Genomic DNA, 22,470 nt, shown 5'->3' with positions numbered 1-22,470 from the left:
GTTATGGGGTTTGTGTGGGCGCAAAAGACCCCGAGGGTGAGAAGGGTGTTCCTGGAGCAGTGCAGGGATAGGGGGGGTTGGCGCTGCCTAACCTCTGTGGGTATTATTGGGCTGCCAACATGGCAATGGTGCGTAAGTGGGTGATGGAGGGGGATGGGGCGGCATGGAAGAGGCAGGAGATGGCGTCCTGTGTGGGCACGAGCCTGGGGGCGCTGGTGACGGCGCCGCTGCCGCTTCTTCCAACGAGGTACACCACGAGCCCGGTGGTGGCGGCTACCCTCAAAATCTGGGGGCAATGGAGATGTCACAGGGGGGAGGTGGGGGCCTCGGTGTGGTCCCTGATTCGGGGGAACCCCCGGTTTGTCCCGGGTGTCATGTTGGGTGTTCTAATGCACAAATGATCCAACACGGCTGTAGATGGTACAACTCTGTTTCATTGTCTAAACAACGGTAACAACTAACTACTGGCTTGGGTACGTGCTTCACCAGCTAACCTGTGGACCCAGCCCTATCACTATCTTGGTGAGGCACTCAGCACATGGTGTATGTCGGAGTGGCACGCTGTGAGCTCTGTGCTCTGAGCTATCTCCTGGTAGAATGAGCAGGAACTGTGGTGTTCCCTGTTTTGTAGTGCGTGTGCTCTCACTGGTGATTGGCTGCGATGTTGTGTGTGTGTTGGTTGGTCCAACTACCTGTCCATCAGTGTGTGTGTGATTGCACCATGATATGTTAATGTGGATATCATGACATCCCCCCTTTCACAAGGATATGTGCCGACATGGTAATAAATATTGGTGTGTACTGAGTGCATCTGAGTATGTGTGTGAAATATTTACAACATGTACATGGGGCTAAACTATATACAGAGGAAGGTGTCGGGTGCAACAGAGCAACGAGGTTGTACCACGAACAAAGCAAGTGCAAACAGCAAACGACGAGAGAGAACTTCTGGAACAACAAGAAAGAAACACGTTAACAGTCTGCAAAACAATTCAGTGAGTCCAATGTGCTAACAGACTCATAAGTCCAGTCTATCAGGTGGGCGACGAATTCGGGTTGACCACCTCAAGGGTGGGTCAGGATCCACCGGCTGAGGAATGGGCCTGGCCACGGGCGCGAGAGGAATAGGCAGAGTGGCAGGACGCTCAACAAATTCGACATCAGGGACAACAGGAGGGCGTGGCACCGGTGCATGATCACGTAGCGAGCGCGGAAGCAGCCGAAGGGCCCCCCGATTACGCCGGCGAATGGAGCCATCAGGCAGGCGAACCAGGAACGAGCGGGGAGCCACGCGGCGGAGAACCTCGGCAGTTGCCGACCAGCCACCCTCCGGTAGGTGTATGCGGACGTTGTCTCCAGGCGCCAGGGCTGGAAGATCAGGCGCCCGAATGTCATGTGCCACCTTCTGCTGAGCATGCTGTTGCATCCTTCACAGTACTGGAGCATGGTCGGGTTCAGGAACATGAATGGATGGCACAGTGGTCCTGAGGGTGCGACCCATCAACAGCTGGGCTGGCGAGAGGTCCATGGACAGTGGGGCCGAGCGATAGGCCAGCAGGGCTAAACAGAAGTCAGATCCGGCATCAGCAGCCTTGCAGAGGAGCCGCTTCACGATATGGACGCCCTTTTCCGCCTTGCCATTCGACTGGGGATGTAAAGGACTGGACATCACGTGTGTGAAGTTGTATGAAGCAAAGGAAGACCATTCTTGGCTCGCAAAACAAGGCCCGTTGTCAGACATGACGGTGAGCGGAATTCCATGGCGAGCGAAGGTTTCGTTCCATGCTCGGATGACAGCTGATGACGTCGTGTTGTGCAGGCGTATGACCTCCGGATAACTTGAGAAGTAGTCAATCAGAATGATGTAGTCCCTGCTGAGCGCATGAAAGAGGTCCCCGCCCACCTTCGCCCAGGGGGACGTGACCAACTCATGGGGCTGAAGGGTCTCAGGGGGTTGCGCCAGCTGAAACCTTTGGCAGGTGGGGCAGTTGAGCACCATGTTGGCGATGTCGTCGCTGATGCCCGGCCTGTACACAGCTTCTCGGGCCCTCCGCCTGCACTTTTCAACTCCGAGATGGCCTTCGTGCAGTTGTTCGAGGATAAGCCGGTGCAGCTGTGCGGGATCACAATCCGGTCCAACTTCAGGAGGATACCATCAATGACGGTCAAGTCGTCCCGGACATTGTAGAATTGTGGGCACTGCCCCATGAGCCACCCTTCCATCATGTGGCGCATTACACGCTGTAGAAGGGGGTCAGCCGCAGTCTCATGGGGAATGTGGGCCAGACGTGCATCAGTGGCCGGCAGATTGGCCGATGTGAAGGCTACTTGTGCGTCGACCTGACAAACGAACCCGTCCGATTCGGGCGGTGTGTTCACTGCCCTGGACAGAGCATCCGCGATGATGAGGTCCTTTCCCAGGGTGTAGACAAGTTGGAAGTCGTACCTCCGGAGCTTGAGCAGAATGCGCTGGAGGCGAGGGGGTCATATCGTTGAGGTCCTTCTCAATGATGCCGACCAGGGGGCGATGGTCGAGCTCCACAGTGAACTGCAGAAGACCATACACATAATCGTGGAATTTGTCGATGCCAGTCAACAGGCCAAGGCACTCCTTCTCGATCTGCGCATAGCGCTGTTCTGTGGGGGTCGTGGCCCGCGACGCATAGGCGACCGGGGCCCATGATGCGGTGTTGTCCCGTTGCAGGAGTACCGCCCCAATGCCGGACTGGCTGGCGTTAGTTGAGATCTTTGTTTCCCATGTGGTATCGAAAAACGCCAGTACCGGGGCGGTGGTGAGCTTGACTTGAGCTCCTCCCAGTCACTCTGGTGTGCGGGCAGCCACTGGAATTCCGTTGTCTTCTTGACCAGGTGGCGAAGAGCCATTGTGTGCGAGGCAAGGTTGGGAATAAACTTCCCCAGGAAGTTGACCATCCCGAGAAAGCGCAGCACTGCCTTCTTGTCTGCCGGCTGCTGCCTGGCTGCGATGGCTGCCACTTTGTTGGCATCCGGCCGCACACCCGACCGGGAGATGTGGTCCTCCAGGAACTTTAGCTCAGTCTGGCCAAAAGAGCACTTGGCTCGGTTAAGGCGCAGGCCCTGATCTCGTATCCGTGCAAAGACACGCTGGAGACGACTGATGTGCTCCTGTGGTGTGGTGGACCAGATGATAACGTCGTCTGCATAGACGCGTACCCCTTCGATGCCCTCCATCATCTGTTCCATGGTGCGATGGAACACCTCGGAGGCCGAGATGATGCCAAACGGCATCCTATTGTAGCAGTATCTGCCAAATGGAGTGTTGAAAGTGCACAGCTTCCTGCTGGACTGATCCAATTGAATCTGCCAAAAGCCCTTTGAGGCATCGAGCTTGGTGAATATTTTTGCCTGAGCCATTTCACTCGTGATTTCTTCCCGTTTGGGTATGGGGTAGTGTTCCCTCATAATGTTGTGATTCAAATCTTTCGGGTCGATACAGATCCGGAGCTCGCCGGAGGGCTTCTTGACGCACACCATAGAGCTGACCCATGGCGTTGGCTCCGTGACCCGGGAAAGCACTCCTTGGTCCTGCAGGTCCGGCAGCTGCTGCTTGAGGCATTCCTTGAGTGGTGCTGGGACTCTACGAGGTGCGTGAATGACCGGGGTGGCGTCCGGTTTGAGCCGTATTCTGTAAGTGTAGGGCAGTGTGCCCATGCCCTCGAAAACCTCCTGGTTGTGCGTGAGGAGTGAGTGGAGCTGCGCCCTAAAGTCTGCATCCGGGAAATCGGACGGCCTTCTGGAGACAGAGTGTGTACCTGCTGAACGAGGTGGAGGATCTTGCAGGCCTGTGCGCCCAACAGAGAGTCCTTCGAGGATCCAACTATTTCAAAAGACAATGTGGCTTTGTGTGAGTTGTGTGTAACCTCGAGCTGACAGGACCCCGTGGCCGGGATGACGTTTCCGTTATAGTCAACCAGCTGACAGTGGGATGGCAGAATCGGTGGTTTAACCTTCAAGGTGTGGAAGGCTGACCATGCGAGGAGATTGGCGGAGGCACCAGTGTCCAAGTGAAATGTGATCTGTGATCGGTTGACCGTTAGGGTGGCACACCATTCATCGCCCGGATCAATGCTGTGCACTGGCATCAGCTGGTGGTTCCGACTTGGGGACATCCGGTTCTTGTGGATTACCGCAACGCGGAAGGGCTCCCTGTCTTTGGTATCGCTGGTCTGCATTCTATCTGGATATCACTCGGTGTATGGGGGCTGAACCGCCCGCACGTCCCTGCGAGGCTGGCGGAATTGCGGAGAGTTGGCAGGTTGAGCTGCTCGACAGCAGGCAGCGTAGTGGCCCATCCTGCCACAGCGGAGGCATTGTCGCGCTTTGGCCGGACATTGCCGCTTTAAGTGGGCGGAGCCACAGTTGCCGCACGTCGTGATGTCATGGCGTTCGTTGCGCCACCATGCGTGCGCGGTGCGGTCCTGCGTAGAGTGCGCCTGCGTATCCCGTCCCTCTGCGTCGACGTCTCCTCTTTTGGCGCACACAAGCGCGGGAGGCCTCGGAAAGCGCGCGAAATGGCCGCCCTCGTCCGGGCCGCGGGCCGGGAGGAACTCGATCGACTGGACCCGCTCCGCCTCGTGGGGCCCGTGCCGTGCCGCTTCGGCCGCCTGGATTTGGGAGTACCAGCTAGTTGAGTTCTCATGGAGGACGCAGGTCTCGATGGCGGTGGCTAGGGTGAGGTGCTTTATTTTAAGGAGCTGCTGGCGTAGGGTGTCCGAGGTGACCCCAAAAACTATCTGATCCCGTATCATGGAGTCGGAGGTGGCCTCATAGCCGCAGGACTGCGCGAGGATACGGAGGTGTGTTAAGTAAGATTGAAAAGGCTCATCCTTACCCTGCAGGCGCTGCTGGAAGAGGTACCTCTCGAAGCTCTCATTAACTTCCACGCTGAAGTGTTCCTCGAACTTCAGAAGCACCGTCTTATATTTCGTCTTGTCCTCGCCTTCCGCGAATGCCAGGGAGTTGTAGATGTGGATGGCGTGTTGCCCACCCGTGGAGAGGAGGAGGGTGATCTTCCTGGTGTCCGATGCATTCTCCCTGTCTGTGGCTTCCAGGAAGAGCTGGAAGCGCTGTTTAAACAGCTTCCAGTTTACGCCAAGATTTCCAGCGATTCGGAGCGGCTGCGGCGGGCTGATGTTGTCCATGGAGCAGGATGGCGGATTTCTGAAAGGGCGCAGGTAGGTCTCACAGTCGCTGGTTAGCTTCCACTACTGGTATCATGTCGTGTTGGGTGTTGAGGCACAAATGATCCAACACGGCTGTAGATGGTACAACTGTTTTATTGTCTAAAAAATAGTAACAACTAACTGCTGGCTTGGGTACGAGCTTCACCAGCTAACCTGTGGACCCAGCCCTATCACTATCTTAGTGAGGCACTCAGCACATGGTGTATGTCTGAGTGGCACGCTGTGAGCTCTGTGCTCTGAGCTATCTCCTGGTAGAATGAGCGGGAACTGTGGTGTTCCCTGTTTTATAGTGCGTGTGCTCTCACTGGTGATTGGCTGCGATGTTGTGTGTGTGTTGGTTGGTCCAACTGCCTGTCCGTCAGTGTGTGTGTGATTGCACCATGATATGCTGATGTGGATATCATGACACCGGGGAAGACGGACGGAGGGTTCCTGAGCTGGCACAGGGTAGGTATTAGAAGGATGGGGGACCTGTTTGTGGACGGGAAGTTCGCGAGCCTGGGTGAGCTGGAGGAGAAGTTCGGGCTCCCCCGGGGAACACCTTCAGATATACGCAGGTAAGGCCGTTTGTTCGGCGGCAGGCGGTGGAGTTCCCACTGTTGCCGCCACGCGGGGTCCAGGACAGGGTGCTGTCGGGGGTGTGGGTTGGAGAGGGGAGGATCTCGGCAACGTATCAGGTGATGCAGGAGGAGGAGGAGGCCTCGGTGGAGGAGCTAAAGGGTAAGTGGGAGGAGGAGTTGGGGGAGAAGATTGACGAGAGGACGTGGGCGGATGCCCTGGGGAGAGTGAACTCTTCCTCCTCTTGCGCGAGGCTCAGCCTCATACAATTTAAGGTGCTGCGCAAGGCTCACATGACCGGGGCAAGGATGAGCCGGTTCTTTGGGTGCGAGGACAGGTGTGTTAGGTGCTCAGGGTGCCCAGCAAACCACACCCACATGTTCTGGGCATGCCCAGCGCTGGAGGACTTTTGGAAGGGTGTAGCGAGGACGGTGTCGAGGGTGGTAGGTTCCAGGGTCAAGCCGAGCTGGGGGCTCGCAATATTTGGGGTGGCAGAGGAGCTGGAAGGCGAAAGAGGCCGGTATTCTGGCCTTTGCGTCCCTGGTAGCCCGGCGAAGGATTCTGCTTCAGTGGAAGGATGCGAGGCCCCCAAGCGTGGAATCCTGGATCAGCGATATGGCGGGGTTTATTAAATTGGAGAAGGTGAAACTTGCCTTAAGGGGATCGGTGCAAGGGTTCTTCAGGCGGTGGCAACCGTTCCTAGACTTCCTGGCAGAGCGTTAGAAGATGGTCAGCAGCAGCAGCAACCCGGGGGGCGGGGGGGGCGGGGGGCTGGTTCGTTTTTCTTGAGTGGCCGTGTATATTTGCTTTTGTGTTGATGAAGGCTGTAAATTTATTATTTATGTATACGGGGGGGGGGGGGGGGGCGCTCGGGGGGGGGGGGGGGGGGGCGGGGCGCTCGGGGGCGGGGAGGGGCGCTCGGGGGGGGGGGGGGTTGTTCTTTTCTTTCTGTATTCTGTTGTTGATATTTTGTGAAAATTTGAATAAAAATTATTTTTAAAAACAAAAGCAGGGAGGTCATGTTGGAGTTGTATAGAACTTTGGTGAGGTCACAGCTGGAGCACTGTGTGCAATTCTGGTCGCCACGTGATAGGAAGGATGTGACTGCACTGGAAGGGGTGCAGAGGAGATTCACCAGGATGTTGCCTGGGATGGGACATTTCAGTTATGAAGCGAGGTTGGATAGACTTGGGCTGTTTTCTCTGGAGCAGAGAGACTGAGGGGCGACCTGATCGAGGTGGACAGGATTCTGAGGGGCATGGACAGGGTGGATAGGGAGCAGCTGGTCCCCTTAGTTGAAGGGTCAGTTATGAGGGAGACACAAGTTCAGGGTGAGGGGCAGGTGGTTTAGGGGGGATTTGAGGGAAAACCTTTTCCCCCAGAGGGTGGTGAGGGTCTGGAACGCGCTGCCTGGGAGGGTGGGAGAGGCGGGTCTGGAACGCACTGCCTGGGAGGGTGGGAGAGGTGGGTCTGGAACACGCTGCCTGGGAGGGTGGTGAGGGTCTGGAACGCGCTGCCTGGGAGGGTGGGAGAGGCGGGTCTGGAACGCACTGCCTGGGAGGGTGGTGAGGGTCTGGAACACGCTGCCTGGGAGGGTGGTGAGGGTCTGGAACGCGCTGCCTGGGAGGGTGGGAGAGACGGGTTGCCTCACATCCTTTAAAAAGCACCTGGATGAGCAGTTGGCACGTCTTGGCATTCAGGGCTCTGGGCCAAGTGCTGGCCAATGGGGATTAGATGGGCAGGTCAGGGCCTTACATGTGTCGGTGCAGACTCGATGGGCCGAAGAGCCTCTTCTGCACTGTCGTATTCTGTGATTGTGTGAGAGGTGGTAACATATCCTTGCAGCTTGATGGAGGTGGTTGGTGTTCCTCTGACATTGGATGCTGGTCCTCCTGGTCACGCTGCCCGCACAGACCGCCACTGGCACTGCCCCCCAGGCGGTATTGGTGACCCTGCTGCTGGGCCGCCGACTCCCTCGGGGGAACAGGATGTCCCGTCTCTCATCCACAGCGTCGAGAAGCCTGGCTAGGTCAGCCAATGCGAGGAGCACGTCTGCGCACTGCCAAGCGATGACTGGAGTGAGTGTTCAGGGAGCGTTTAAAAGCAGCTCTCCCTTGTTAGTGGCGAGACGCTGGGGCGGGAGTCTGGCGAATCAGACGGCGAGACAGCCAGCGATGGCGAGAAGCTCGTGGGGGCTCATTTCCGTCACTAAGTGCCGTTAAATACGGGGCGCAATCTCGCCAACGCGGCCGTCGGGAAACATTCAGCCAATCGTGCCCAAAATGTCCCAGGAATTTTTCCGTTAAATCATGCCCGATATCTCCGGACCCCCAGACTTCCTGTCTGTTTATGAGGCTCCAGGCTTCATTACAAACACAGCGGAAGAGTAGCTTGGGGAATATTGTTACGCTAAAGGGGCTCGGTAAATAAACATTGTTGTTGCTGAGGAATGAGTGCTTGTGTTGACGGAATGTTCCCCTTGTATGTGAAAGGTCACAGGCATGAACCATTATCTCTGTTTCACTCTCTACAGATGCTGCCTGGCTCGCTGAGCATTTCCCAGTATTTCTGTTTTATTTCAGGTTTCGAGTTTCTGCCGTGTTGTTGGTGAAAGTTTATGGGTCCTTTGGTTTGCCTCAGCCTCTCAAAGGGCTGATTAAATTCCTCGTCTCTCTCTCTCTCTCTTGCAGGAAATGCTGACGTATGCACACCAGAGCAGTACAAGGACTGTGCTGACCCAGCCCTGGGTAAGACCTCATAGCCAACAATGCTTTCTTCCCAGCAAGCATCACTGATCACGACCATTCACCCCTACAGCCCCACCCCCCCCATGCCCTCATACCATTGGTCAACCCCCCCCCCCCTCACAGTGTCCCCACCTTCCACAGCCAATCAGCAACTGAATGGACTCTTCCTTTGGCAGCACGGTAGCACAGTGGTTAGCACAGTTGCATCACAGTTCCAGGGTCCCAGGTTCGATCTGTGCGGAGTCAGCACGTTCTCCCCGTGTCTGCGTGGGTTTCCTCCGGTTTCCTCCCACAGTCCAAAGATGTGCAGGTTAGGTGGATTGGCCATGATAAATTGTCCTTAAGAGTCCAAAGGTTAGATGGGGTTACTGAGTTACGGGGAAAGGGTGGAAGTGTGGGCTTAAATGGGGTGCTCTTTCCAAGAGCTGGTGCAGACTCAATGGGCCGAAAGGCCTTCTTCTGCACTGTAAATTTGTACTGGCCTCGCCAAACAGGTGCCGGAATATGGTGTCTAGGGGCTTTTCACAGTAACTTCATTGAAGCCTACTTGTGACAAGAAGCGATTTTCAATTTTTCATTTTCATCTATGGTCTTATGTGATTGGACAATTCTTGACCGTCAGTCAGTCTACAACCTCCAATATTGTTATAAATTATTCACAGTTGTGTAAAGGATTTATGCTCCGATCATTTTTCTCTCTGGACATTAGTTCGTCATATCGCCAGAGTCCAGAACTATCCTGGATTTCCCAGATTCGAGCTGAGGTCTCCAGCTGGTGGGGTTCCCAGGTATCTGCTGCTCTTGTCCTTCTAGATGGGAGTGGTCGTGGGTTTGGAAGGTGCTGTCTGAGGAACCTTGGTGAGTTACTGCAGTGCATCTTGTAGACGGTCCACACGGCTGCTACTGTTCGTCGGTGGTGGAGGGTTTGAATGTTTGTGGAAGGAGGAGCAATCAAACGGGGCTGCTTTGTCCTGGATGGTGTTGAGCTTCTCGAGTGTTGTTGGAGCTGCGCTCATCCAGGCAATTGGAGAGTATTCCATCACACTCCTGACTTGTGCCTTGTAGATGTGGACAAGCTTTGGGAGTATTTTGTGGTGAGGAACATTGTCTCATTGAGCATGCTCACAGACCCCTCCTCATCAGTCAGACAGCAGTGAGGGCGATCAGCATGTTGAAAGGCGGGGAGAGGTTTACACTCAGCTGTGATGCCTCCACAGTTGAATTATTTGGGCTTGTTGGTGTAGGGCGACCTCCGGAGTGAAAGCCTGGTACTGAATCCCAACAAGAGGCAGAATCCTCAGAGTTTAACCCGGGAAAGGCTCATGTGTCCTGGGGTGGGGGCATTTCCTTCCTCTCCGAGGTGGGGGCTTTTCCTTCCTCTCCGAGGTGGGGGCTTTCCCTTCCCTCTCCGAGGTGGGGGCATTTCCTTCCTCTCCGAGGTGGGGGCTTTCCCTTCCTCTCCGAGGTGGGGGCTTTTCCTTCCTCTCCGAGGTGGGGGCATTTCCTTCCTCTCCGAGGTGGGGGCTTTCCCTTCCTCTCCGAGGTGGGGGCTTTCCCTTCCCTCTCCGAGGTGGGGGCTTTCCCTTCCCTCTCCGAGGTGGGGGCTTTCCCTTCCCTCTCCGAGGTGGGGGCTTTCCCTTCCTCTCCGAGGTGGGGGCTTTTCCTTCCTCTCCGAGGCGGGGGCTTTCCCTTCCTCTCCGAGGTGGGGGCATTTCCTTCCTCTCCGAGGTGGGGGCTTTCCCTTCCCTCTCCGAGGTGGGGGCTTTCCCTTCCTCTCCGAGGTGGGGGCATTTCCTTCCTCTCCGAGGTGGGGGCTTTTCCTTCCCATCCGAGGTGGGGGCTTTCCCTTCCCTCTCCGAGGTGGGGGCTTTCCCTTCCTCTCCGAGGTGGGGGCTTTCCCTTCCTCTCCGAGGTGGTGGCTTTTCCTTCCCATCCGAGGTGGGGGCTTTCCCTTCCCTCTCCGAGGTGGGGGCTTTCCCTTCCTCTCCGAGGTGGGGGCTTTCCCTTCCTCTCCGAGGTGGGGGCTTTTCCTTCCCATCCGAGGTGGGGGCTTTCCCTTCCCTATCCGAGGTGGGGGCTTTCCCTTCCTCTCTGAGGTTGTAAATCTTTTTATGCAGGAGGTAGAACAATTACCAGTTCCCAAACCCCTCCCTCCTCACACGCCCCCTCCCCACACACCCCTCCCTCCCCACACACCCCTCCCCACACACCCCTCCCTCCTCACACCCCCCTCCCCACACACCCCTCCCTCCTCACACCCCCCTCCCCACACACCCCTCCCTCCCCCCCCACACACCCCTCCCTCCTCACACGCCCCCTCCCCACACACCCCTCCATCCCCCCCACACACCCCTCCCTCCTCACACCCCCCTCCCCACACACCCCTCCCTCCCCCCCACACACACCCTCCTCCCCACACACCCCTCCCTCCCCACACACCCCTCCCTGCCCACACACCCCTCCCTCCTCACACACACCCTCCTCAACCCCCCCCTCCCCACCCACCCCCCTTCCCCACCCCCCTCCCCACACCCCTCCCTCCCCACACACACACCCTCCCCACACCACCCCTCCCCACATGCCCCTCCCTCCCCACACCCCCTCCCCACCCACCCTCGCCACACACCCCCTCTCCACACCCCCCTCCCCACACCGCCCCCTCCCCACACCCCCCTCCCTTCTCACACACCCCCTCCCCACATCCCCTCACCACACCTCCCCCTCCCCACACACCCCTCCCACCCCACACTCCCCCTCCCCACACCACCCCCTCCCCACACGCCCCTCCTACCCACAATCTCCCTCCCCACACCCCCCTCCCCACACACCCCTCCTCCCCCACACACCCTCCTCACACACACACCCTCCCAACATCCCCCCTCCCCACCCCCCCTCCTCACACACCCCCTCCTCATACACCCCCTCTCCACACACCCCTCCCTCCCCACACTCTCCCTCCCTACACCACCCCCTTCCCACACACCACCCTCCTCCCCACACACACCCTCCTTACACACACCCCCTCCCAACATCCCCCCCTCCCCACACCTCCCTCCTCACACATCCCCTCCTCACACACCCCCTCCTCATACACCCCCCTCCCCACACCGCCCCCTCCCCACACACCCCTCCCTCCCCACGCTCCCCCTCCCCACACCACCCCCTCCTCACAACCCCTCCCTCCCCGCACCCCTCCCTCCCCACACACCCCCTCCCCACACACACCCTCCCCACACCACTCCCTCCCCACATACCCTTCCCTCCCCACAACTCCCCTTCCCACACCCCCTCCCTCCTCACACTCCCCCCTCCCCACACACCCCTCCCTCCTCTCACACCCCCTCCCCACACACGCCTCCCTCCTCACCCCCCTCCTCACACACCCCCTCCCCACACCCCCCTCCCTCCCCACACCCCCTCCCCACACCCCCTCCCCACACCCCCCCTCCTCACACCCACCTCCCCACACACCCCTCCCACCCTCACAACCCCCTCCCCACACCCCCCTCCCTCCCCATACACCCCTCCTTCCTCATACCCCCTCCCCACTCCAGACACACCCCTCCCTCCTCACACACCCCCTCCCCACACACCCCTCCAGACACACCCCTCCCTCCTCAACCCCCCCTCCTCACACACTCCCTCCCTCCCCACACACACCTCCCCACCCACCCCCTCCCCACACATCCCCCCTCCCCACACACCCCTCCAGACACACCCCTCCCTCCTCAACCCCCCTCCTCATACACTCCCTCCCTCCCCACACACGCCCTCCCCACACACCCCTCCCTCCTCAACCCCCCCTCCTCACACATCCCCCTCCCCACACCCCCCTCCCCACAGACCCCTCCCTCCTCACACACACCCGCCCTCCCTCCCTCCTCACACCCCTCCCTCCTCACACACCCCTCCCTCCCCACACACCCCTCCCTCCTCACACACACCCTCCCTCCCCACACACCCCTCCCTCCTCACCTCCTGTTTCCACCCCTCTGACTCTCTCTTTGTGCATCTCTCTAATCCCATTCCTATCACACATTTTCTCTGTCTCCATCTCCCTCGTCTTTCTCCATTCCGAACTATCTTGCTCTCTGTCACTCTCTCCGTCTCTTCTCTCTGCCTCGTTCTCTTCTCTCTCTGTATATTTCCCTTTCTCTTTCCCCATTTCTCTCTATTTCTCACTCCATCTGTTTCTATCCTCCCTCCGTATTTTCTCTGTCTCTCTTCCTCCTTCGCTCTCTCGCTCCCCCCATCCTCCTCTCACTCTCTCTCACTGTTTCAGAGTTTCTGGTGGAGCAGGACAGTAATTACTGTATGTGTGAGACCCCCTGCAATGTGACCCGCTTTGGGAAGGAGATTTCCATGGTGAAGATTCCCAGCAAAGCCTCAGCAAAGTTCCTGGCCAAAAAATTCAACAGAACAGAGCAGTACATAATGTGAGTATTCCGGGAAAACATTCATCCCAATCATTGTGAGCGAGGAGGCAGCAGGAAGGGGGGGTTGGGAGAGGGAGCAGGAGGGGGGACGAGAGAGGGTGGGGGAGGGGGTGGGAGAGGGAGGGGGATGGGGAGGGCGTCAGAGGACAGAGGATGGTGGGAGGGGGTGGAAGAGGGATTGAAGAGGGGATTGGTGAGGGAGGCGGACGGGAGGGGAACAGGAGGGTGAAGGAATGGGAGAGGGGGCAGGTGGTCGAGAGATGGAAAAGGGTGGGAGAGGGATTGAAGAGGAGATTGTTGAGAGAGGGGATGTGGGCAGGGAGGATGGGGGAGGGGGATGGGCGCGGGAGGGGGTTGGGAAGGGAGGGGGATGGGCGGGGAGGGGGTGGGTACGGGAGGGGGATGGGTGCGGGAGGGGGATGGGTGGGGAGGGGGATGGTGGGGGAGGGGGTTGGGTAGGGAGGGGGATGGGGGTGGGGAGGTGGATGGGGGGAGGGGGTTGGGGAGGGAGGGGAATGGGCGGGGAGGGGGATGGGCGGGGAGGGGGATGGGTGGGGGAGTGGATAGGTGGGGGAGGGGGTTGAGTGGGGAGGGGGATGGGTACGGGAGGGGGATGGGTTTGGGCAGAGGAGGGGGATGGGTGGGGGAGGGGGTTGGGTGGGGAGGGGAGGGGGATGGTGAGGGAAGGGGATGGGTGGAGGAGGATGATGGGTACGGGAGGGGGATGGGGTTGGGCAGGGAAGGGGGATGGGTGGGGGAGGGGGTTGGGTGGGGGAGGGGGATGGGGGGAGGGGGTTGGTGAGGGAGGGGGTTGGTGAGGGAGTGGGTTGGTGAGGGAGGGGGATGGGCAGGGAGGGGGATTGGTGGGGGAGGGGGTTGGGTGGGGGGGTGGTTGGGGAGGATGGGGATGGGTGTGGGAGTGGGATGGGTGGGGGAGGGGGTTGGGGAGGGAGGGGGATGGGTGGGGAGGGGGTTTGGGTGGGGGAGGGGCTTGGGCGGGGAGGGGGAGGGAGTGGGAGGGGGTTGGGTGAGGGAGGGGGTTGTGTGGGGGAGGGGAATGAGAGGGGGATGGGGATTTGCTCACTCTCCTTCTCTCTCTCCCTCCCTCCCTCTCTCACTCTGCCTTCTTGTTCCACAGGGACAACATTCTGGTTTTGGATATTTTTTTTGAGGCTCTGAACTACGAGACCATTGAGCAGAAGAAAGCCTATGAGGTGGCAGGATTACTTGGTGAGTATTGCCGTGGAAACAAGCTCCCTGATCAGGGCCTGATTCAGTCACATCGGGTCCTGCCAGGCAGCGTCTCAGCCCGACTGACTGCTCAGCTCCTGTGTGAATGAATCCCATCGGAGCGAGGCCTTCGATCAACATCTTTCACAACCACGTGCTCCTCATCGAGTGACTTCATAGAATCCCTACAGAAGGAGGCCATTCGGCCCATTGAGGCTGCATCGACGCTCTGAAAAAGCACCCTACCCAAGCCCACTCCACCGGCCAGTCCCTGTAACCTCACCTAACCTGCACATCCCTCTGGGGCAATTTAGCATGGCCCATCCACCTCACCCTAATAATCTTTATTAATAATCTTTATTGTCACAAGTAGGTTTACATTATCACTGCAATTAAGTTACTGTGAAAATCCCCTAGTTGGCACACTCCGGCGCCTGTTCGGGTACACAGAGAGAATTTAGAATATCCAATTCACCTAACAGCACGTCTTTCGGGATAGAATTTACAGTGCAGAAGGAGGCCATTCGGCCCATCGAGTCCGCACCGGCTCTTGGAAAGAGCACCCTACCCAAGGTCAACACCTCCACCCTATCCCCATAACCCAGCAACCCCACCCAACACTAAGGGCAATTTTGGACACTAAGGGCAATTTATCATGGCCAATCCACCTAACCTGCACATCTTTGGACTGTGGGAGGAAACCGGAGCACCCGGAGGAAACCCACACAGTCACGGGGAGAATGTGCAGACTCCACACAGACAGTGACCCAAGCCAGGAATCGAACCCGGGACCCTAGCGCTGTGAAGCTACAGTGCTAACCACTGTGCTACCATGCCGGGCAAGGCATTGGTGAGGCTGCACCTGGAGTATTGGGCCCAGTTTTGGGCCCCCTATTTGAGGAGGGATGTAGTGGGATTGGAGGCAGTTCAAAGGAGGTTCACCAGATTGATTCCAGAGATGACGGGTTTGTCGTATGAGGAGAGACTGAAAAATTTAGGCTCTACTCTCTAGAGTTTAGAAGAATGAGGGGAGATCTAATTGAGGTAAACAAGATGCTAAAAAATATGGATAAAGGAGACGTGGAGCATTCTAGAATGAGTGGCCATAGTTTTAGGATAAAGGGTAGCAGAATTAAAACAGATTTGAGGAGAAACTACTTTTCCCAAAGGGTTATGAATCTGGAATTCACTACCCCACAGTGCGGTGCATGCTGGGACAGCGAGTAAATTTAAGGAGGAGTGAGACAGATTTTTAATTGGTAAAGGGTTGAAGGGTTATGGACAATGGGCAGGACAGTGGAGTTGAGGCCAGGGTGGGATCCGCCATGACTGTATCGAATGGCAGAGAGAGCACGAGGGGCTCCTAATTTTTATCTTCTCTCTCTCTCCATCCCCAATCTCTGTCCCTCTCTCTCCATCCCCAATCTCTGTCTCTCTCTCCATTCCAAATCCCTGTCTCTCTCTCTCTCCCCACCCCCAATTCTGTCCATCTCTCTCTCCATCCCCAATCTCTGTCCCTCTCTCTCCATCCCCAATCTCTGTCTCTCTCTCCATTCCAAATCCCTGTCTCTCTCTCTCTCCCCACCCCCAATTCTGTCCATCTCTCTCTTCATCCCCAATCTCTGTCCCTCTCTCTCTCCTTTCGCAATCCCTGTCGATCTCTCTCTCTCCACCCCAACCCCTGTCTCTCTCTCTTTCTCCTCCCGAACCCATTGTCATAATATACACCAGTATATCATGGTGCAGACACACACTGATGGGCACACAGTGGGACCAATCAACACACATAACACCACAGCCAATCACCAGCGAGAGCACACGCACTATAAAGACAGAGTTCCCGCTCATTCGAGTTGCAGCTCGCTAGGAGGACAGAGCTCACAGCCTGCAACACAGACATTCACCATGTGCTGAGTGAGATCGACTGGTTAGGACAAGGCAAAGGTCTTTAGTTAAAGCTAGTATCGTATTTACCCACAGTTCAAGTATGTTTAAATAGTTAACCTGTTAATAAAATAGTGTTGCACTACTTCAAGTGTTGGTGACCTGTATGTGATACAGAACACCCAACACATCACCCCTGTTTCTCTCTCTCTCGCACTCCATCCCCAATCCCTGAGCGGGATTCTCCACTCCCACGCCGAAGTGGCCGCGCCGTCGTGAACGCCGGCGAGGTTCACGACGGCGCTGAACGGCCCCGGTCCCGACCGATTTGCACTGAGTGCTGAATTTGGTGCATTTGAGTGCGATAGTGAGAGTTTGGTGACCGAGGGAGTATAAGGCTTCATTTTTATCTAAAGTTTAGTCTTTCTTTTATTTAGTTAATTAACTTAAAAGTTGCTGTTTGGTTTAGAAGAAGGTGAATCTTCAATAAGCTTTAAACAGGCTTCTACTTGTAGGCACTTGCAGCTGGAGCTTGTTAATTAGTTAATTGGATTAGGCCAGTTTTCAGAGGCTAGATTCACAGTATAAAAGTGATCCCCTACAGTGCAGACTTTGTTTGCACTGAGTGCTGAATTTGGTGCATTTGGGTGCGATAGTGAGAGTTTGGTGACCGAGGGAGTGCTGAATTTGGTGCATTTGAGTGCGATAGTGAGAGTCTGGTGACCGAGGGAGTTAGGTGAGGAGGGAGTAAGGTGCTCCTTTCATTTTGTTTCCGACATTTCCGCAAAGAGTGCGAAGAGAGCCAGGAGTTTACAGAAAGTGTAGCTGACTGGGAGCTGGGTCGGAGGGCGGAGATCTAGTTAGTCCACAGGGCAGCTATATTCTGTCAGGTAAGAGGGGATGGAGGCTAGGCCAGTTACATGCTCCTCCTGTAGGATGTGGGTGGTGAGGGATACCACCGGTGTCCCCGCTGACTATACCTGCGGGAAGTGCACCCAACTTCAGCTCCTCAAAGACCGTGTTAGGGAACTGGAGCTGAAGCTGGATGAACTTCGGATCATCCGGGAGGCAGAGGGGGTGATTGAGAAGAGTTACAAGGAGGTAACCACACCCAAGGTACAGGACAAGAATAGCTGGGTTACAGTCAGGGGGAAAAAAACAAACAGGCAGAAAGTGCAGGGATCCCTCGTGGCCGTTCCCCTTCAAAACAAGTATACCGTTTTGGATGCTGTTGGGGGGGATGACCTACCGGGGGAAGGCCCTAGCGGCCAGGTCTCTGGCACTGAGTCTGGCTCTGGGGCTCAGAAGGGAAGGGGGGAGAATAGAAAAGCAATAGTTGTAGGAGATTCAATGGTTAGGGGAATAGATAGGAGATTCTGTGGTCGCGAGCGAGACTCCCGGAAGGTATGTTGCCTCCCGGGTGCCAGGGCCAGGGATGTCTCGGATCGTGTCTTCAGGATCCTTAAGGGGGAGGGGGAGCAGCCAGAAGTCGTGGTGCACATTGGTACCAACGACATAGGTAGGAAAAGGGGTGTGGAGGTAATAAACAAGTTTAGGGAGTTAGGCTGGAAGTTAAAAGCCAGGACAGACAGAGTTGTCATCTCTGGTTTGTTGCCGGTGCCACGTGATAGCGAGGCTAGGAATAGGGTGAGAGTGCAGTTGAACACGTGGCTGCAGGAATGGTGTAGGAGGGAGGGCTTCAGGTATTTGGATAATTGGAGCGCATTCTGGGGAAGGTGGGACCTGTACAAGCAGGACGGGTTGCATCTGAACCAGAGGGGCACCAATATCCTGGGAGGGAGGTTTTCTAGTACTCTTCGGGAGGGTTTAAACTAATTTGGCAGGGGAATGGGAACCGGATTTGTAGTCCAGCAACTAAGGTAGCCGATATTCAGGACGCCAAAGCATGTAATGAGGCAGTGGGGAAGGGTACACTGACCAAGGAGAGTACTTGCAGGCACGGAGATGGGTTGAAGTGTGTATACTTCAACGCAAGAAGCATCAGGAATAAGGTGGGTGAACTTAAGGCATGGATCAGTACTTGGGACTACGATGTGGTGGCCATCACGGAAACTTGGATAGAAGAGGGGCAGAAACGGTTGTTGGAGGTCCCTGGTTATAGATGTTTCAATAAGATTAGGGAGGGTGATAAAAGAGGTGGGGGGGGGGGTGGCATTATTAATTAGAGATAGTATAACAGCTGCAGAAAGGCAGTTCGAGGAGTATCACCCTATTGAGGTAGTATGGGTTGAAGTCAGAAATAGGAAAGGAGCAGTCACCTTGTTAGGAGTTTTCTATAGGCCCCCCAATAGTAGCAGAGATGTGGAGGAACAGATTGGGAAACAGATTTTGGAAAGGTGCAGAAGTCATAGGGTAGTAGTCATGGGCGACTTTAACTTCCCAAATATTGAGTGGAAACTCTTTAGATCAAATAGTTTGGATGGGGTGGTGTTTGTGCAGTGTGTCCAGGAAGCTTTTCTAACACAGTATGTAGATTGTCCGATCAGAGGGGAGGCCATATTGGATTTGGTATTTGGTAATGAGCCAGGGCAAGTGATAGATTTGTTCGTGGGGGAGCATTTTGGAGATAGTGACCACAATTCTGTGACTTTCACTTTAGTAATGGAGAGGGATAGGTACGTGCAACAGGGCAAGGTTTACAATTGGGGGAAGGGTAAATACGATGTTGTCAGACAATAATTGAAGTGCTTAAGTTGGGAACATAGGCTGGCAGGGAAGGACACAAGTGAAATGTGGAACTTGTTCAAGGAACAGGTGCTACGTGTCCTTGATATGTATGTCCCTGTCAGGCAGGGAAGAGATGGTCGAGTGAGGGAACCATGGTTGACAAGAGAGGTTGAATGTCTTGTTAAGAGGAAAAAGGTGACTTATGTAAGGCTGAGGAAACAAGGTTCAGACAGGGCATTGGAGGGATACAAGATAGCCAGGAGGGAACTGAAGAAAGGGATTAGGAGAGCTAAGAGAGGGCATGAACAATCTTTGGCGGGTAAGATCAAGGAAAACCCCAAGGCCTTTTACACATATGTGAGGAATATGAGAATGACTAGAGCGAGGGTAGGTCCGATCAAGGACAGGAGCGGGAGATTGTGTATTGAGTCTGAAGAGATAGGAGAGGTCTTGAACGAGTACTTTTCTTCTGTATTTACAAATGAGAGGGGCGATATTGTTGGAGAGGACAGTGTGAAACAGATTGGTAAGCTCGAGGAAATACTTGTTAGGAAGGAAGATGTGTTGGGCATTTTGAAAAACTTGAGGATAGACAAGTCCCCCGGGCCTGACGGGATATATCCAAGGATTCTATGGGAAGCAAGAGATGAAATTGCAGAGCCGTTGGCAATGATCTTTTCGTCCTCACTGTCAACAGGGGTGGTATCAGGGGATTGGAGAGTGGCGAATGTCGTGCCCCTGTTCAAAAAAGGGAATAGGGATAACCCTGGGAATTACAGGCCAGTTAGACTTACTTCAGTGGTAGGCAAAGTAATGGAAAGGGTACTGAAGGATAGGATTTCTGAGCATCTGGAAAGACACTGCTTGATTAGGGATAGTCAGCACGGATTTGTGAGGGGTAGGTCTTGCCTTACAAATCTTATTGAATTCTTTGAGGAGGTGACCAAGCATGTGGATGAAGGTAAAGCAGTGGATGTAGTGTACATGGATTTTAGTAAGGCATTTGATAAAGTTCCCCATGGTAGGCTTATGCAGAAAGTAAGGAGGCATGGGATAGTGGGAAATTTGGCCAGTTGGATAACGAACTGGCTAACCGATAGAAGTCAGAGAGTGGTGGTGGATGGCAAATATTCAGCCTGGATCCCAGTTACCAGTGGCGTACCGCAGGGATCAGTTCTGGGTCCTCTGCTGTTTGTGATTTTCATTAATGACTTGGATGAGGGAGTTGAAGGGTGGGTCAGTAAATTTGCAGACAATACGAAGATTGGTGGAGTTGTGGATAGTAAGGAGGGCTGTTGTCGGCTGCAAAGAGACATAGATAGGATGCAGAGCTGGGCTGAGAAGTGGCAGATGGAGTTTAACCCTGAAAAGTGTGAGGTTGTCCATTTTGGAAGGACAAATATGAATGCGGAATACAGGGTTAACGGTAGAGTTCTTGGCAATGTGGAGGAGCAGAGAGATCTTGGGGTCTATGTTCATACATCTTTGAAAGTTGCCACTCAAGTGGATAGAGCTGTGAAGAAGGCCTATGGTGTGCTCGGTTCATTAACAGAGGGATTGAATTTAAGAGCCGTGAGGTGATGATGCAGCTGTACAAAACTTTGGTAAGGCCACATTTGGAGTATTGTGTACAGTTTTGGTCGCCTCATTTTAGGAAGGATGTGGAAGCTTTGGAAAAGGTGCAAAGAAGATTTACCAGGATGTTGCCTGGAATGGAGAGTAGGTCTTACGAGGAAAGGTTGAGGGTGCTAGGCCTTTTCTCATTAGAACGGAGAAGGATGAGGGGCGACTTGATAGAGGTTTATAAGATGATCAGGGGAATAGATAGAGTAGACAGTCAGAGACTTTTTCCCCGGGTGGAACAAACCATTACAAGGGGACATAAATTTAAGGTGAAAGGTGGAAGATATAGGAGGGATATCAGAGGTAGGTTCTTTACCCAGAGAGTAGTGGGGGCATGGAATGCACTGCCTGTGGAAGTAGTTGAGTCGGAAACATTAGGGACCTTCAAGCAGCTATTGGATAGGTACATGGATTACGGTAAAATGATATAGTGTAGATTTATTTGTTGTCAAGGGCAGTACGGTAGCATTGTGGATAGCACAATTGCTTCACAGCTCCAGGGTGCCAGGTTCGATTCCGGATTGGGTCCCACTGTCTGTGCGGAGTCTGCACATCCTCCCCGTGTCTGTGTGGGTTTCCTCCGGGTGCTCCGGTTTCCTCCCACAGTCCAAAGATGTGCGGGTCAGGTGAATTGGCCAATGATAAATTGCCCTTAATGTCCAAATTGCCCTTGGTGTTGGGTGGAGGTGTTGAGTTTGGGTAGGGTGCTCTTTCCAAGAGCCGGTGCAGACTCAAAGGGCCGAATGGCCTCCTTCTGCACTGTAAATTCAATGATAATCTATGATTAATCTAGGACAAAGGTTCGGCACAACATCGTGGGCCGAAGGGCCTGTTCTGTGCTGTATTTTCTATGTTCTATGATTCAGGCCCTGACAATGGGCCAGGATCGGGGCCGTGTCATCTACACGCGCCAGGCCTTGTCGCCCGCATAAAAGCGGCGGGTTCCCCCCGGGCATAGAAAGCATAGATAACGCGGCCGGCGCCGCATAACGGGCGTCATCCGCGCATGCGTGGTTGCGTCCTCTCTAAATCCGCCCCGCAAGAAGATGGGGGACAGATCTTGCAGGGCCGCGGAAGGAAGGAGGTCCTCCTTCAGAGAGGACGGCCCGACGATCGGTGGGCACCGATCGCGGGCCATCCCACATTCCAGGTGAAGCCTGGTGCAGGATCCCCCCTCGCCCCCCCACAGGCCGCCCCCCCCCCCCCCAGCGTTCACGCACCGCCCACGACTGCAGCGACCAGGTGTGGACGGCTCCGGGGGGAACCCGCCGTTTTGGCGTGGCCGCTCAGCCTATCCGGGCCTCAGAATAGCGGGGGTGCCGGAGAATCGCCATTTTGGGTGTCTCCGGCGATTCTGCGGCCTGCGGCCCGCAAAACCCGACCGGGCCGTTCCCGCCGCTTGGGAGAATCGCGGGAGGGCGTCGGACTGGCGTCCCCGGAACTTTTGGCGGCCCAGGCGATTCTCCCAACCGGCGTGGGAGTGGAGAATCGCGCCCCCGTCTCTCTCTCTCTCCATCTCCAATTCTGTCTGACTTTCTCTCTCCACCCCATTCCCTGTCTCTCTCTCCTTTCGCAATCCCTGTCCATCTCTCTCTCTCCGCATCAACCCCTGTCTCTCTCTCTCTTTCCACCCGCAATCTCTGTCTCTCTCTCTCTCCAACCCAATCTCTGTCTCTCTCTCACTCCACCCCAATCTCTCGCTCCATCCCCAGTCTCTCTCTCTCTCCACCCCAACCTCTCTCTCTCTGCATCCCCAAACTCTCTCTCTCCATCCCCAATCCCCAATCTTTTTCTCTCTCTCCATTCCCAATCACCCTCCCTCTCTACCTACAATCTCTCTCTCGCTCCATCCACAATCTCTCTCTCTCTCCATCCCCAAACACTCTCTCTCTCCATCCCCAATCTCTCTCTCTCCAGCTCCAATCTCTCTCTCTCTCCATCCGCAATCTCTATCTCAATCCATCTCCAATCTCTCCCTCTCTCCATCCCCAATCTCTCTTTCTCTCTCCATCCCCAATCTCTCTCTCTCTCCATCCCGAATCTCTCTCTCCCTCCATCTCCGATCTCTCTCTCCATCCCTAA

General features: G+C 55.5%; 1 protein-coding gene across 2 annotated transcripts in view; it reads left to right on the top strand.

Moving 5' to 3' along the window:
• Positions 1 to 22,470, top strand: part of asic1c (acid-sensing (proton-gated) ion channel 1c) — a 529,389-nt gene that overhangs the window by 253,347 nt on the left and 253,572 nt on the right. For both annotated transcript variants that reach the window (XM_072468555.1, XM_072468556.1), the window contains exons 5-7: positions 8,471 to 8,527; positions 12,810 to 12,963; positions 14,102 to 14,193. In XM_072468555.1, coding sequence (XP_072324656.1) covers positions 8,471 to 8,527; positions 12,810 to 12,963; positions 14,102 to 14,193 — 303 coding nt within the window. The remainder of the gene's footprint in view (positions 1 to 8,470; positions 8,528 to 12,809; positions 12,964 to 14,101; positions 14,194 to 22,470) is intronic.

Source organism: Scyliorhinus torazame, chromosome 11, assembly GCF_047496885.1.
Source record: "Scyliorhinus torazame isolate Kashiwa2021f chromosome 11, sScyTor2.1, whole genome shotgun sequence".
In the NCBI taxonomy this organism is placed as follows: Eukaryota; Metazoa; Chordata; class Chondrichthyes; order Carcharhiniformes; family Scyliorhinidae; genus Scyliorhinus; species Scyliorhinus torazame.
Note: the sequence above shows the minus strand (reverse complement) of the source record. Positions and strands in the feature narration are given on the sequence as shown.